Here is a 17,323-nt window from a genome sequence, read left to right as displayed (position 1 = left end):
AGCTGTACCTTCCTTTGCATCACTCTTCATCAAGCATTACTCACCTTATTGGCCAAAGCCTTGCCGGCCTTGAATTAAAAAGGTCACCTTCCTGCCCGTGTGCAGTCTGACAGATCGGCACAGAGGAAGCTACCACTACTTCCGGCAATCGATGTCTCTGCTACTAGACACTGATTACACTTGACAACAGGCAGTGGATACCAAGACAGGCAAAATAAAAACCTAAGTTTTAAATAGTGATTTCCAAATTGCTTATGTCACAAAATCATTTCAATAATCTTGGTTCAGATCTCCTTATTGTGGCTTTCAAGGCAGTAGTGACACATGGGCTCTCACTAGTTTTAAAGTCATACTAACAAAAAACTACTAAAGGGAACCCATCACGTACATGCAGTCCGATAGAGCATTGTACGGAGGAAAAGCCAACCTGAATTTATAAAATCGGTTTGCTGGAAAAGATCTGGTATAACTTGTATTTTATTAATTGAAATCCCTGATATGAGTGCAGTCGGTTGTCCTACTACTGATGGGTCATCTAACCTCCGCATGCAAAGTCATAGCGTGAAGACTGTTAACACTGAATAGGACAGACAACCCGACTCATACATACAAAAGTCTGTAGATTTTCATAACTAAAATATAAAATACAGATTTTACTGAAACTATTCCCACCAAAGTGTACAAACTGATAATGTCCTACTCTGCATATTATATATATATATATATATATATATATATATATATATATATATATATATATATATATATATATATATATATATATATATATATATATATATATATATATATATATATATATATATATATATATAATATTTTCAACATGACAGATTGTCAATAACGCTGTATAAAATTAAAAGTAACACCACAAAAAAGCTAAATGTTGTCATTTCTACAGACTTGTAATTACAGTCTCTTAAAAAAAAAAAAAAAAAAAAAAATAATGTCTGTAATGTTGCAAAACAGATTCCTGCAGCAAGAACTAATCCTGTTCTGCAAGAGCAACCAGCAGTGATTAAGTGTACGAAAACCAGCTCCCTAACCGCACTTTACCACATGGTGAAGACACCTTTTAGTTTATACTAATCCATCTCTAGGTCTCAGGAAGTACAGGTTTAAGAACTAATGGACCTACAATAAACAAATGATTTTGAACATTGTATAACCATGCATTGCTTATGAACTTAGCTGTCTATTGGGTTAAAGACTGGAACTGTGGCACGGCATGAGTTCCCATAATTACAGTGCTTTGAATAAGTGTTCATACCCAGTGAACCTTTCTACATTTTTTAGGTTACACCCACAAACTTAAAATATATTTTATTTGACATACCAACAGGAAGCAGCAAGTATTTGTGAAGTGTAAAGGAAATAATACATGGTTTTCTACATATTTTAAAAATGTAAATCTGAAAATTGTGACGTGTATTTGTATTCAGCTCCCTGAAGTGCCCGTAAATAAAATCCTGAGTGACCAATTGCCTCCAGAAGTCACAATTAGTAAATAGAGTCCACCTGTGTGTAATTTTTTCTCTGTATAACTACAGCTGTTCTATAAAGGCCTCAGAGGTTTGTGTGAGGACATTAGGGATCAAACAGCATCATGAAAACCAAGGAACACACCAGACAGGTAAAGGTCAAACTATGGGGAAGAGTAAAGCAAAGTTAGGTTGTAAATAAAATAGTCTGTCCAAGCTCTGAACATCTCATGGAACATTGTTCAATCCAGCATCCAAAAATGGAAGGAGAATGGCACAACTACAAACCTACCAAGACATAGCCGTCCACCTAATTGGACATCCCAAGCAAGGAGAGCACCACTAATCAGAGAAGCTGCCAAAAGGCCCATGGTCACATCATTTGCGGAGATCCACAACTCATGTGAGACAATCTGTCAACAGTACAACTATTAAGGCTACTTTCACACATCCGGTTTTTGCTCTGCGGCACAATACGGCACTCTGCAGAAAAACCGCAACAGTTTTTTTTGCCGCCGGTTGCGTTTTTTTTTGCATAGACTTACATTAGTGCCGTATTGTGCCGCATGGGCTTGCGTTCGGACCGGTTTTTGCCGCATGCGGCAGATTTAGCCGATGCCGCGGCCGGATGGAACATTGCCTGCAGCGTTTTTTGCTCCGGCAAAAAAAACCGCATCGCGCCGCATCCGCCAGCTGCGGCGCATTTTCAATGCATGCCTATGGACGCCGGATGCGGCGCAATGCGGAAAAACGCATCCAGCCGCCGCATGCGGTTTCTTCCACTGCGCATGCTTGGTAGCGTGCTGCAACCGTAAAAAAACGGACCGGCCGCATGTAAAAACTTTTGCAAAGGATGCGGTGTTTTCGCCGCATCCGTTGCATAGGTTTCACAGCCGGATTGAGCCGCAGTGCTCAAACCGGATGTGTGAAAGTAGCCTAAGCCTGCTTTACATGTATCAATTTATTGTGCGTTCACATGTGCGATCGCACCCGTCCCCATCGTTTGTGCGATACGGGCAATTTGTTGCCCGTGTCGCACAAACTCTAACCCCCGTCACACGTACTTACCTCCCGTACGACCTCGCTGTGGGCGGCGAACATACTCTTCCTGAAGGGGGAGGGACGTTCGGCGTCACAGCGACGTCACACAGCCACCGGCCAATAGAAGCGGAGGGGCGAAGATGAGCGGGACGTAAACATCCCGCTCACCTCCTTCATTCCGCATTGCCGGTGGCTGCAGTTAAGCTGCAGTTCATCGTTCCCGGGGTGTCACACGAAGCGACGTGTGCTGCCTCGGGAACGATGAACAACCGGAGCACAGAAGGACGTTCGATTTTTTTTAAAAATGAGCAACGTGTCAACAAGCAACGATAAGGTGAGTATTTTTGCTCGTTCACAGTCGTTCACTTGTGTTACACGCTAAGATATGTCAAACGAGGCCGGATGTGCGTCACTAACGATGTAACCCCGACGACATATCTTTTCATATAACGTAGCGTGTAAAGCGGCCTTTAGTCTTATACTTCACAAATCTGGCATGGAAGAGTGGAAAGAAAGCCATTTTTGAAAGAATACCATAAGCAGTCCGGTTTGCAAATTAGGAATGGACTTTTAAAGCATGAAAAAAAGCAAAGCTAAACTTACTGTATATTCTTATGTGTATGGCTACCAGTAGTAATATTTGAGTCATTGTATGGAATATGATTTGGCAAATGATAATGTTAGTCTAAAATCCTGATTTTATTGTTCACTTTTAAAAATAAAAAGAAAAATATTTAAAGGGGGAAAAAATAACAAAACTTTATGTAAAACAGTGCTGAGTAACAAACTTACATTGGCCAAGAACAGCAATGCTTTCCTAAAGTCACCTGTTGTCTCCGAGCTGATGCTATCACCAAGGCTTTTACTATATACTGCAAGGAAAAAAAAACAAAACACATCTAGTTGTTAATGTAAACACAGAATCAGTACAAATTAACCACTTCAAGGCTATATTCTTCTGCTCATGACTAGACACATTTTTCTTTTTATACACGTAGTAATGACAGCTCAAAAGTTTTTTCTCCTTCAGATAGAAATATTTTTACCTGATAAGAGTCATCTGAAAGGCATTTCAACATATAAATAATTCTTTTTTTTATGTATCCAATTTCCTAAGTAACTGGGGCTAGCATATTAGCCATAGTTACAGTGCAAATTCAGCCTCAGGTGTGCACGCAGACCTTCCTTGGTCCGGAGGAAGCTTCCTAAACTGCACAGACAATGCTTTGTATACTGAGATCAGGGAGGCAGAAATGGTATCAATTACAGATGGTTCAAATTTATTTTCTCGTCACATTCCATTGGCCATGACAGTGGTCTGTGAACACAGCATGGGAGCTGAAGTACTACCTATTACCTGCGGATATCCTTGGCAAGTTTGTTTAGCTGGCCTGGTGCAACGTCATGTGTGTCATACCACAACGATGACGTTACACAAGGCTGGCTATTCAAAAGAAGAGCCATGGACATAACCAGATAAAAGGCAGTACTCCCCTCCTATGCAGCAGCTTTAGACCACTGAGAAAGAAAAAAAAAAGTTGGCTTAACTTTTAAGTGGTGAAAAAGAAAATGGTTTATGTGGCCTTTTTCAGAAACCCGCAACTTTATTTTTCAGCTGCTGTGAGGAGTGGCTTTTTAATGAGTGTACACATATTTGATCACACACTGCATATTTTTGGTGGAGATGAGGAGGTTTCTTATTACTTTACAACATTTAGGCCCTGTGCGCACTTACCGGATTTTGCCGCGGAATTGTTGCTGTTTTGCTGCATGTTTCGCTGCAGAAAATGTTCATAACATCTCTGCAGTGAATCACCAGCAAAACCTATGGGAAAAAAAAATCCTTTGCGCACTAGGCGGAATTTGACTGCTGCATGTTTTGCTGCGGGATTCCCGCAGCAAAAACAATTGCATGTCAATTCTTTCCGCACGTCGCTGCGGGATTTCACTCCATTGACTCCAATGTAATCGTGAAATCCCGCAGGGAATAACGCAGGCAGCAAATTCTGTGCGGTTCACTGCGTTTTGCTGCGTTATTCCCTGCGGTATTTCGCGGTTTACCTCCGGTAATGTACATCGCTTGCCTGCAGTTTTTCAGGGAAGTGATGTCATTACAGGAAGAGGAAGCCGTGCAGAGAGTAAACACACACATATCACTGACACACACAGACATCACAGACATAGAACACAGACACATAGAACATACATAGAAATCAAACGGAAATATAGAAAAAAAAAAAATACACGTGTGCTCCGCTGTATTTTCACCGTCCAGCCGAGGTAAGCACACAGCGGCGGCCCGGTATTCTCAGGCTGGGAAGGGAGAGGGGCAGGGTTAATGTCCCCCGCCTCACTCCCTCTCCCACAGCCGAGAAGATCAGCCGCAGCTGTCCCGGGACTGTCGCATGCATTATGCGGCAGTACCGGCGTGTCCCCGGCTCTTCCTGCCGCCGTGTAGCAGTGGCAGTCAGGGTAATACAAGGGGTTAATGGTGGTGGATCACCGCCATTAACTCCAGGCTTGATCATGGCAGCGTCTATGAGACAGCTGACATGATCAACCCGTAAGTAAAGTGAATAAAACACACAGAAAAATCCTTTATTTTAAATAAAACACAAACAAGCCTCGTTCACCCTTTTATTAACCCCTCCCGAAACAAAGATCCGGCGTAATCCACAGGTCCTGCGCTGCTTACATCCAGCCGCGACTGACACTGTCACAGTGCTGAATGAATGCAGCCTCGAAGCGAGACAGCAGAGGTAATTACCGGTCATTTCCCACGGCCGGTAATGTGAACTCACTGCCGACCGTGGGAAATGCAGCGATCTGTCCTCTATCTATCTGTCTATACCTCTCTCTCTTTATCTATCTAAAAGAAGGAAATGATTTTTTTTTTTTTTCTTCAATGTGCTTTATTGCATTGAATGCAATAAAGCACATACAAAACCGCGGCAATACCGCGAACAATACCGCGGTAAAACCGCAGCAAACCGCATGCGGTTTTCGGGTGCGGTTTGCCGCGTTTTTTTACCGCGGGTGCGGTAATCTTTGAATACCTGCGGAATTTTCTTGAGAAAATTCCATTTTCCAGTGCGCACATAGCCTTACTGTACAGGTTAAATAGTTCTATATTTTGATCAAATGAGACTTTTAGAGATGTGTCAATCCCATACGTTTTGTTTTTGTAATGAAAGCGGGTCTAAATGGTTTCATTTTTAACTTTTTCTAATCAGGTAGAGCTTTGTGTCACGGGCGGGGAGGATGCCGCCGCTGCTGGTCGCTCGCTAACGCTCGGGTCCGGTGCTGCTGCGGCTGCTCGGTGGCTCGAGCGGTGGGCCGGATCCGGGGACTCGAGCGGCGCTCCTCGCCAGTGAGTGAAAGGGGTGGTTGGTTTGGGGGATTTAGTCCGTGATGCCACCCACGGGTCGTGGTGAAGATGGGCACCACCGCTGCTGGTGACGGGGATCCCGGGAGTGATGGTAGGGAGCAGCTGGGATGTTGTTTTCCCCCTCCGTGGGTAGAAGGTCGGTGAGGTGATTGGGAGGCAGGATGGCTGGGATGCAGGGTTGCAGGGGCAGCGTGGCGCGGTGCTGGATGGCACTGGTGTACTCACTCAGGCAGTCAATGACAGAGTCTCTGGTAAACCAAACGGCTGGATGGACGGGTCCCGCAGCCGGCTGCAGTGTCTCTCCCCGGACAGGCTGTCTTTCCCTGCACCTTTATGTTCTCAGTTGACTACTATGGATCCCCAACGGTAGTCCGCTCCCTGGTGGATGGATGCCGGAGGAGCCAGTTTGCCCGCAGGCACTGGCCCTTGGGTCTCTAGCCTTAGGCGGTAGCTGTATACCCTCACGGTGTGGGCGGTTGCCTTCTATCGGGTCTTTGGTTGTTAAGAAACCCCTGGGGTTCCGGTCACATTCGGATTTGACTATTGTCGGCGGCCCCAAGCCTGGTCGGGGTCCAATGACCCTGCCTGTGTGTGCTGGCTTCACTTCGCTCCCCGGTCGGTACCGGCGGGCCAACGCCCGACCCCGATCCTACGGTTCCGCGTTGCTTCACCACTGTCTGCCAACCTTGCTGTCAGTGCCTGGGCCACAAACCCAGACACCCAAGTGCTCGCTCCTCTCACTTCAAACTCCAAACTCTGTCACTTTTCCCGCCTCCAGGCCTGTGAACTCCTCGGTGGGTGGGGCCAACTGCTTGGCTCCGCACCACCTGGTGTGGACATCAGACACTGGAGGGAGGCAACAAGAGTTTTTGTTTGGCTGGTGTCCCTGTCTGATGGGGGTGGGGGTGTTTGAGTGTTATCTGTGACGACGTGGATAGTCCAGGGCGCCACATTTGCTTGTTGAATACGAAAATATTCCGATCAATGTGCAAAAATTATTTTTCAATGCAAAGATTGTTGTGCAGATTTGACTCCAGTTGGGCTTCTGCTCGCATAGACTTTACTTAGGTTTTTGTGTCATTCCCCATAGGGAATACTGCCCCACTGTTAATATGTACATGCTGAATGGGTTTTCATAGTATCCTTCTTCCCCTTCTATATTATCCACATAACTTTTCTGGGTTCCTTGGCGACATTATGTATAGCCCCATAATTTATGTTGGGCCTATGACATCACTTAATTGAATTGTGTAGAATTCCGTGGCCTTTATACTATAATTTATGTAAAAAAATTCTTGCTAAATGTAAATTTGCCTCCAAGTAACTCACCTGATTTTTACAATGAAGCCTTTTATTGCATCTATACCCTATTCCAATTTAGAAGAATAACACCGTTTGGTAAAGCCTCAGTCTACTTACCAGCCTGACCTGTCACACTGGATGATTGGGAGGAAGGAATTGACTCATTTCTTTTTTAAGTGGTTAGTGCTAATAAAGTAGTGTTAATAATAATAAAGGCCAATTTATATATTCTTTTAATAACATGTAATTATATATGAATAAGAAATTCTCTTAAAAAAAATGCTTTCCTTAATAAACTTGGTAATTCTAATTTTACTTATTACTCGGAACAGATGACAGTATTAAGCCATAAAGACAGGAGCTAATAACGCAATGCTTGATGAGAGTTAATGTAGGGGGAAATATGGGTATGCCTTTGTGATTGACAGAAAATCAAAGGTATAGGTCTAATTTGTTAACACGGCCACTTTTACATACTGTTAAAATGTTTTTCCCAGTTATGATTTTGATTTTAAGGCTATGTGCGCACTAGAAAAGTGATTTTTCTCAAGAAAATTTCTTGAGAAACTTCTGGGAGTTGAAGATTTCCGCACCTGAGTAAAAATCCGCGGGAAAAACGCATGCGGATTTCCCGCAGGCTGGTCCCTGCAGTTTTGCAATAAATAATATAGATAATCGATAGACATAATGGATAGAGGGAAAGATGGATAGATGAATAGATAGATAGATGAGAAAGACCTATATAATGTCCCACCCCCCTGCATTTTCTAAGCTGGCACCCTTTAGTGACTTTCATGTGGCACTAAAGGGTGCTTAGCCTTGTATTTAGCCATAAAATAAATAATTAAAAAAAAAAAACCGACGTGAGGTCCCCCCATCTTTTGTAGCCAGCTAGGGTAAAGCAGATGGCTGCAGCCTGCAGACCACAGCTGGCAGCTTCACCTTGGCTGGTAATCCAAAACAGAGGGCACCCCACGCTGTTTACATTAAATAAATAATTTAAAACAAAAAACGTGGGGTCCCCCCAAAATTGCATCACCAGCCGAGGTAAAGCGGACAGCTGTGGTCTGGTATTCTCAGACTAGGGAGGTCCACTGTTATTGGACACTCCCCAGCCTAAAAATAGCAGGCCGCAGCCACCCCAGAAGTGGCGCGTCCATTAGACGTGCCAATCCTGGCGCTTCGCCCCAACTCATCCCGTTGCCCTGGTGCGTTGGCAAACGAGTTAATATATGGGGTTGATGCCAGATGTGTAATGTCACCTGGCATCAAGCCCTGGGGTTGATGAGTTCAGGCGTCTATCAGATACCCGACATCACCAACCCAGTCAGTAAGAAATAAAAAAATAGACAAAAAAAAGTTTTATTTGAAAAAACACTCCCCAAAACATTCCCGCTTTCACCAATTTATTGAAAAGAACAATCAATTCCACGTCCGGCGTAATCCAATAAGGGGGGAGGGGGGGGGGGGTCCCACGGCGATCCATACCATAGGAGCTGTCTCAGTCAATGAAGAACAGAATGTTCCCCATTGGCTGGGAGAGCAATGCAGTGACCTGAGCTAACATCAATAGCCCAGGTCACTGCATGGGATGCAGAGCGCTGCTGCCAGGAGGATAGATGAGATCATTACCTGCTGTGATCATCTCCTGTACTGCTGACGTCAGCGCTGTCACTGACTTCTATGCCCGCCGTGTTGTCAGAAGTATCGCGAGAGCCCGTGACGTCCCCGCTAGTGACAGTCTCGGGCCGCTCGCGAGACGGACAGACAGCAGTGACTGCGGTGACGTCAGGAGGCAGGAGATCGTCACAGCAGGTAATGATCTCACCTCCTGACAGCAGCGATAGTCATCCCCGCGGCTGCCAGCACTGCAGGGTGTCAGTGTCTGCCTGCGCTGCCGCGTGACAGGCTGCTGACACTGCGGGCAGACACTGACACCCTGCAGTGCAGTGTCAGTGTCTGCCTGTGTCAGTGTCTGCCTGCGCTGCAGCGTGACAAGCTGCTGACACACACTGACACGCTGCAGTGCAGGCAGCCGCGAGGCTGGAGCGGGACACAGACTGCACGGGCACCTGGAGGTCGCATGGAAGTGCTTCTGTGCGGCGTCCAGGGAGTGTGATGTGTGTGTTTACTCTGCTCTGCTTCCTCTTCCTGGTATAATGACATCGCTTCCTGCAAAACCGCAGGCAGCGTTGAGCATTACCGCAGGTAAATCGCGGCTATACCGGGGGGTATACCGCACATCATTTGCTACCTGCGGTATACCCCCGGAATTTCGCGATTACATTACAGTGAATGGAGTGAAATTCCGGGGGTATTCCGCAGGTACCTGCGGAAAATAATGGACATGCTCATTTTCTCAAGAAATTCTTCTCAAGGAAATTTCTTGAGAAAAATCTGCAGTGTGCGCACAGCTATTTTTTTTCACATAGGATTTGCTGGGAAATGTCTGCACAAAGATTGCAGACATTTCTCAAGAAATTTCCGCGGCAAATCCGCGGGTAAAATGCACTAGTGCGCACATAGCCGAACATCGCAAATGCAAAAATAAAACCTTGAAAGAGTTCACTTTTTTTTTTACATTATCCTCCAGACATTGCAAAGTTCGGAATTGTTGATACTTCCCTACGTTATTTTGTCTCCTTCCCTCTTAAACGCTAAGCTGCCGTACTGGTTGCATGTTCAGTGCATGCTCCACTAGAAGCTCCCATTAACTGCTGTTCAGTACGACCGTACACTAAACTCAGTAGAAGAATTTGCTGAGTGCAATGACTGCAAAGAGCGACTCAGATAGGGTAAGCATGCACTCAGGTTATTGGAAAATCATGTACAGATCTTATGAAGTAATAAATATTAATAAAAGCATAACAAAGAATAAGTCTGCAATGCCTGGCAGATTATTACAATTAAAAAAAAACAAAACAAAACAAACAAAAGAAACAAAACAAAAACAAACCACATTTAAACATTTAGAACATCAAATCTAAAAAGTTGTGGCACACTATGTTTGCCAGCCAACTAGCCTCAGCTTCATCCAAACATATGCATTTAAAGGGAACCTGTCAGGTGCAATATGCACCCAGAACCTCTGGGTGCATATTACTAATCCCTGCCTAGCCGTCCCTGTATCTAGTAGCATAGATTAAGAGATCTTTAGAAAAAGTATTTTTAAAGATCTTTTATCACATGCTAATGAGGCCAGCGACTAGTCGCAAGGTTGTTATTTCCCAGACTAGTCCATCCTCTTAGCATGGTAGACCGCCCACAGGGGTGTGCTAACATGCTACTCAATGCAGCATCACCAGCGGTGATGCACATACCTGTGTTAGCTGTGACCGCAGATCTGAAGTCCCCGGCACTTTCAGTCATGCGCACTATGAAGCCGGGTGTACACCTCCTGACTTCAGCGAGGTCTAGTGTGCATGACCGAAGTGCTGGGAACTTCTGAACAGCAGTGACAGCGGACCCAGGTACGCACATCACCGCTGGTAATGATGCATTGAGTAGCATGTTAGCATAGAAGAACGCCCACAGGGGTGTGCCAAGAGGGCGGACTAGTCGGGGGGAAGTAACAACCTTGCGGCTAGTCGCTGGCCTCATTAGCATGTGAAATATATCTTTAGAAACCCTCTTTCTAAAGATCCCTTTATCTATGCTAGTGTATACAGGGACGGTTAGGCAGGGATTAGCAATATGCACACCAGAACTGCTTGTGGTTCTAGGTGCATATTGCACCTGACAAGTTCCCTTTAATTTTGATACAACTGTTCAGAAATCTTAAACTCGGAAAGCAAACAATCACAATAGTCATAGCTGTACTGGATTCCCCGAAAATTCAGAAAAGGGTGAAAAATTAGCACAGATGGCAACAATAACTATAGGGACGATTCAGGTTAGCCAGTCAGACCTTACACTAAAGGCCACTTTACACACAACGATATCGCTAGCGATCTCGTTAGCGATGTGACACGCCCAGATCATTGCTACGATTTGCCGAGATCACTCATAGGTCGTTTTGTAGCGGTCACACGTACCCATCTCACAAACGACGCTACATTGTTCAGTGATATATTGTTTGACCAAGGCGGTCGTGTGGACACCGTCAACCAGTATTCCTCCCAACGATTCTGGCAACGACAGAGGCGTATAATTGTCCATTGCATACACCCTGGCGTGACACCAATCAAAGCGGAGGAGGCATGGAGCATTGCTCGTAACGACACGCCCGCGTCGCTGATGACGGACACACTAACGATGTTGTTCGTTGTTGGCAGGGTGTCAAACGTAGCAATATGTCTGCTGCGTTCGAAACAACTAACAATATTTTGAAAATGAACGACGTGTCAACAATCAACGATTTTCCCTATTTTTACGATCATTTGGAGTCGCTCGTAGGTGTCACACGCAACGACGTCGCTAACAACGACAGAAGTGCGTCACAAAAACAGTGACCCCCGACGACATATCGTCAGATAAATCGTAGCATGTAACGGGGCCTTTAGACTAGCTGATCTTGCAAAGGGTCCAGCAATCAGCTTTACCATTTCAATTCAACTCTGGCACTAACATATGATCACATCATTTTACAACTGTGCCATTAAAACATACATTTAAGCCCCTCCAAAAATGGTTGAAGGCCAACTAAGTAAAATTATTTTGTGAAAATACAGTTTTAAAAAGGTCATGTACCAGAATAGAAAGCGTCCCCCACTTCTTTCATCTGCTTGCTGGTTCGTGATGCCAGAATTTCTATTAGGATTTTTTCAGTTGTTCCTGCACCCTTGAACAAGGAAAGGGAGTTACATCATAAATAAAGGGATGCATACACAATTCTGCAGGATGTCAACGGAGACAGTTAACAGATCAACTGACAGACATACCTCTATCCTCTAAAGCAGGAGTCTCAAACTCTGCTTGGTGTATGGGTTGCGCATAAAAAAAAAAAATAATAATTTTGGGTGCCTCATTAATTGCAGGACAAAGTGCCATTTTTATTGGTACCACTTTTTTTCTCTACACCTTTGGATCATTGTTTTTGAACATGTTTTGCTCGCTTATCATAACATACGTGCAAGTGTGTGTGCGCACGTGAGATTATTATATATATATATATATATATATATATATATATATATATATATATATATATATATATATATATATATATATATATATATATTTATTATCTCACGTGCACACACACACACACACACACACACACACTGCACGTATGTTATAATACATACACAAAAAAATTTGGATGGTAAAAACAATTTCAGGCTTCATTTATTTTTTGCTTACATTTTATCTCTTGTAAGTAATATAGTTTTACAATTAGCACCATATAGTAATTTTGGCCAACATCTTTGAGTAATGCCCCCATCCTGTTCCCCTTCTTGAAGTAATGTCCCAATTCTGTAGTAATGTGTCCATCCTTGTTTCCATCCTGTAGTAATGTGCCCATCCTTGTCCCCTTTTTACAAATGTGCCCATCCTGTAGTATTGTGCCCCGGCCTTGTCTCCATCCTGTAGTAATGTTCCCAAACCTGCAGTAATGTCCCCTTTTACTAATGTGCTCCACCTTTATCCCCATCCTGTAGTAATGTGCCTATCCTTAACCCCTATTGTGCCATTTCACAGACACACAATGTCCCATCCTGGTCCCCTATTGTGCCATTTAACACACACACACACACACACACACCTCACCTGTCCTCCTTTCTCTCAGCTTCCTCCTCTCTGCTTCTTGCAGCCCGCAGGCAAGAGCCTCCCTTAACTCTGCGGCGGTCGCTGTCAGAGCTTCATCTACAATTCAGAAGAATGTTTTGCCGCCACACACAGTCAAGCTCTCTCTGCACTATTTCAATTGCATCATCTGCTTGCCTCTGATTGGCCAGTAGTTGCCATTGGAATAGTGCAGAGTGTGCCAATAAAACGTTCATCTGAAATAAACAGTGACGGCTGCGGCACCTGCACCGGGCACGATCGTCAAGGGGGGCACATGCTTGCGGGCTTCAAGAAGCAGCCTTAGGGGGCCGCGTGTTTGAGATCTCTGCTTTAAAGAGAGCACAGTTAAAAAGCAATGAAACAGGACTCAGACAAATAGCTAGTGAATGGGTACTATAATCATATATACATCCACTATATTCTAAAATGTAATTGCACTTACACAGTGAATACAGATTTCTTTTCAGTTAAAATTAACAGAAGGATATTTTGTCTTTGGAAAATGAAAACAAGCTATATAAAACTATTTAAGTATTAAGCGAAGTAATAACTAAGACACGAGCTTACGACTCATGGCTTTTTGAAGATGAAGATAGTTAGCAGGTAGTAGTGTCACAGCTATGGATGAGCGAACCTGAACTGTAAAGTTAGGGGTCAGTACCGAACACCTTGTGTTCACTGCTGAACCCCAAACAGACTTTTTACTGTACTTCCATTTCATGTTTGGGTTTGTCATTCGAGTATAGCTTGTTGAAATGTTGCAGAGTAGCCAATCGGCAAGCTTTTTGGCTCTGGGCACCTCTGAAGCCATCGCAGCCATTCCAGGTATTGGCATGGCTGTGATCGGCCTGGGAAATCACGGTAAAAAAAAAAAAAAAAAAAAAAAAAAAAAAAAAAAAAAAAAAAAAAAAATAAAAGCGCTAGGGGACTGTGATGGAAGTTAAATGGTAGCAAGAGCAGGATAGTTATACATACCATGTTTCCCAGCTGCAGTCAGACTCTCTTCCAACCCACTAATTTAGGTTCATGAACATTCACAGCTTTCCTCGCTCACCCTCCGCGCCAGTGTTTGTGATTGGTTGCAGACTGCTTTACACTCCCCCACCCTGTGTCCGCATCTGTGATTGGTTGCAGTCAGTTTGCTGTTTAGTAGTGGTGTAAAAATATTTTTTTTTTTTTTTTTAAAAATTGACTTGGGCTCCTGCCATATTTTGATAGCCAGCGCAAGTCAAAATACAGTGGCAAGCTGCAGCCCCCACCTGTGAGCCTTACCATGGCTGGATATCAAAAGGAAGAGGGGGGGGAGGGGGGGGGACGGAGAAAAAAAAAAAAAAATAAAATAAAAGACTTTGGGTCCCCTCCATTTTTTTTTTTTTATATCCAGCCATGGTAAAGCAGACAGGTGGTGGCTGGTATCAGGATGAGAGGCGCCATGGATATTGGCACCCCCAGCCTAAAAATACCAGCCCGCAGCTGCCGAGAACTGGCACATCAGATTAGATGTGCCAAACCTAGTGCTTTACCCAGCTCATCCATATTGCTCTGGTGTGGTGAAAATCGGGGTAATAAGGGGTTAATGACAGCTCACAGCTGCCACCTCCCCAAATTGTAATCTTGTAAGTGAAAAGAAATAAACACAAAACACCCCAAAAAATCTTTAATTTGAAATGAAAAACACAGCCTCTTTCGCCCGTTTATTAACCCCAATAACCTTGCAGATCCGACGTAATCTATAAGGCTATGTGCCCACGCTGCGGAAAATGCGCGGATTTTGCCGCGGAAAAGCCGCGGATTTTCCAAAAATCTGCAGCAGCGGCACTTCCAAGCCATTTCAACGGCATTTTGGAAATGCTGTGTCCATGCTGCGGATTTTTCCGCGGCGGATTTGCCGCAGATTTTGATCCGGAAAAATCTGCAGCATGTCAATTATTGTTGCGGATTTTGATCCGGATTTTGGCTATAGAATGGGGAAAAAAAAAAATATCCGCGGCAATTTCGCGGTAAATCCGCGGCAAAAAAAAGGTGCGGATTTGCCGCAAAAGTCACGGATTTTCATGCAGAAAAATCCGCAGCAACATTCTACCGTGGACACATAGCCTAAAAAGTCCCACGATGATCCTCAGCTCTGCTACATCCGGAGCCTGGAGAGAGGGGAACAAGTACCCTTTCCACAGACACTAGGAAACACTGAAAGCAGCCAGAAGCCCGGATGTGACCTTTGCTGAACTGACTGACCTTACCAGCCAAAGGGGGCCCAAATGTGAGCAGGTGACATCACTCAGTTCAGCGGAGGTCACATCCGGACTCCCCTCGCTGCTCTCCGTAAGTCCGGTGGTCATTTACGAGTGACTCACGTGAAAATCGAGTCACATCACTGTACAGGCCTGCCACTCTCCAGACAGGAGCTTGCAGCTGCATAGAAATACATGAAGTTGCATGCTCCTGTACGGAGAGCGTCAGGCCGTGCCGGTTGATGCGACTCGATTCTCGAATGAGTCACTTGCAAGTGTGACACCAGCCTGAAAGTGAGATTGTATTGTCGGATTACGGGTCCCGGCCAACAATCCAGTCTTACTTTCACTGAGAGCTGTGGGATAGCCAGGAAGCGACCTCCAATGAATTGAGTGATCTCACTTAGCTGGTGATGTCATGTGGTTTAGCAGAGGTCACATCCAGGTTCCCACCACTGCAGTCAGTGTTTCTTGGAGCCTGCAGACAGCGGACATGTGTCCACTCTCTCCAGGCTCCGGATAGTGCAGGGATCATCGTGGGACTTCGTATGAATTAAGTCGGAACTTCAAGGCTGTTTTGGGGGTTAATGAAAGGGTGAAAAAGGGCGTGTATTTTATTTCAAATAAAGGATTTTTTCGGTGTGTGTGCCTTATTTCTTTTCACTTACAAGATTAGTAAGGGGGGAACAAAGATGCCTTCCATTATTAATCTAGGCTTAGTCGCAGCTGTGAGCTGTAATTAACCCCTTATATTACCCAGATTGTCACGGCACCAGGGCAATCGGGATGAGCGGGGTAAAACCAGGAATTGTCTAATCTAATGAATGCAACAATTCTGGGCAACAGAGGGCTGGTATTTTTAGGCTGGGGGGGACCAATATCCATGGTGCGTCCCATCCTAATACCAGCCCCCCACCTGTCTGCTTTACCGTGGCTGGATATAAAAAAAATGGGGAGGGACCATAGGTCTATTTTTCCCTCTACTTTGATATTCAGCCAAGGTAAAGCTCACAGGTGGGTGCTGCAACCCGCATCTGTTATACCCGTGCTGGCTATCAAGATATGGAGGGAGCCTATGTTATTTATTTATTTTTAATTATTTCTATTTACAGTAGTATAGATCAAAGTGACTGCAACCAATCACAGATGCGGACACAGGGTGGGGATGTGTATAACAGTCTGCAACCAATCACAGACACTGTTACCGAGTGTGGGTTGGAGGAAGCAGTAAATATTCATGAACCTTAATTAGCAGGCACGGAAGAGAGTGACTGCAGCGTGATCCTCCGGGAAACACTGTATGTATAACTATTCTCCTCTTACTACCGTTTAACTTCCACCACAGCCCCCTAGCGCTTGCTACAGCCATTTTACAGCCCCGAACGCCTCATCCCCATTGATTTGTATGGGGTTCGTAGTTTGGGGTTAAGTTCGGCGTCAAGTTCGCTCACTGATCCAGATATTTTTGTTTCCCAGTGCTGGTTCAGTGAACCCGAATACCCACAGGTCCACTCCGCACTAGTCACAACCTTCCATCTGACAAGGATTGATCATATTGTTAACAAAAGGCCTACATAAAGGGGATGTGCCACCATATAACATGTATTTAATGCTGCAGATAAAATTGAAAAGCTTTTGATTTCTAAGTTAACGCATTAACAATTATGCTCTACTGTGGCAGTGTAGTCAAAAGCTATATTAATTTAATGTTTGGTTTAGCTACCCCTTGTGGTAATATTGCTGGCCGCTATGTCCAGCCTTCTTCCTACAGTAGTAGTATGAACAATTCCCTTTCACTATGAAGCAAGCTATTGCTTTAGTCGTCCAGCAGACTATGATCCATCCGCCCCAGCCAGCTGGATCTTTTCTGCCAGGTAAGCTTCAGCTTCTGAGGCGACTCCGCACAGACGTTACCAGAGCATCCCCAGGGCAGAAGCTGCTCACCTGCCACAGCAGAGATGAGGAACAATATTACACATCCAGCTGCTTTTTCTCTGCACGAGGAAAGTGAATCAGTGCTGCGGTCAGTGGCTTTTTCTACGAATTGCTGCTGGCAGTGCAAAGTACCACAGTTGTAATGGGTTTGTCATGTGATTGCATAGTGCAGCAGTCAGATGACAAACTCATCCCAATAC

General features: G+C 44.6%; 1 protein-coding gene across 1 annotated transcript in view; it reads right to left on the bottom strand.

Moving 5' to 3' along the window:
• Window positions 1–17,323, bottom strand: part of ANXA3 (annexin A3) — a 91,751-nt gene that overhangs the window by 16,549 nt on the left and 57,879 nt on the right. The window contains exons 6-7 of the mRNA XM_075337665.1: window positions 11,920–12,010; window positions 3,333–3,412 (exon numbers count right to left, since the gene is read on the bottom strand). Of these exons, the coding sequence (XP_075193780.1) occupies window positions 3,333–3,412; window positions 11,920–12,010 (171 nt within the window). The remainder of the gene's footprint in view (window positions 1–3,332; window positions 3,413–11,919; window positions 12,011–17,323) is intronic.

The sequence above is a fragment of the Anomaloglossus baeobatrachus genome, chromosome 1 (assembly GCF_048569485.1).
Source record: "Anomaloglossus baeobatrachus isolate aAnoBae1 chromosome 1, aAnoBae1.hap1, whole genome shotgun sequence".
NCBI classification, from domain to species: domain Eukaryota; kingdom Metazoa; phylum Chordata; class Amphibia; order Anura; family Aromobatidae; genus Anomaloglossus; species Anomaloglossus baeobatrachus.
Note: the sequence above shows the minus strand (reverse complement) of the source record. Positions and strands in the feature narration are given on the sequence as shown.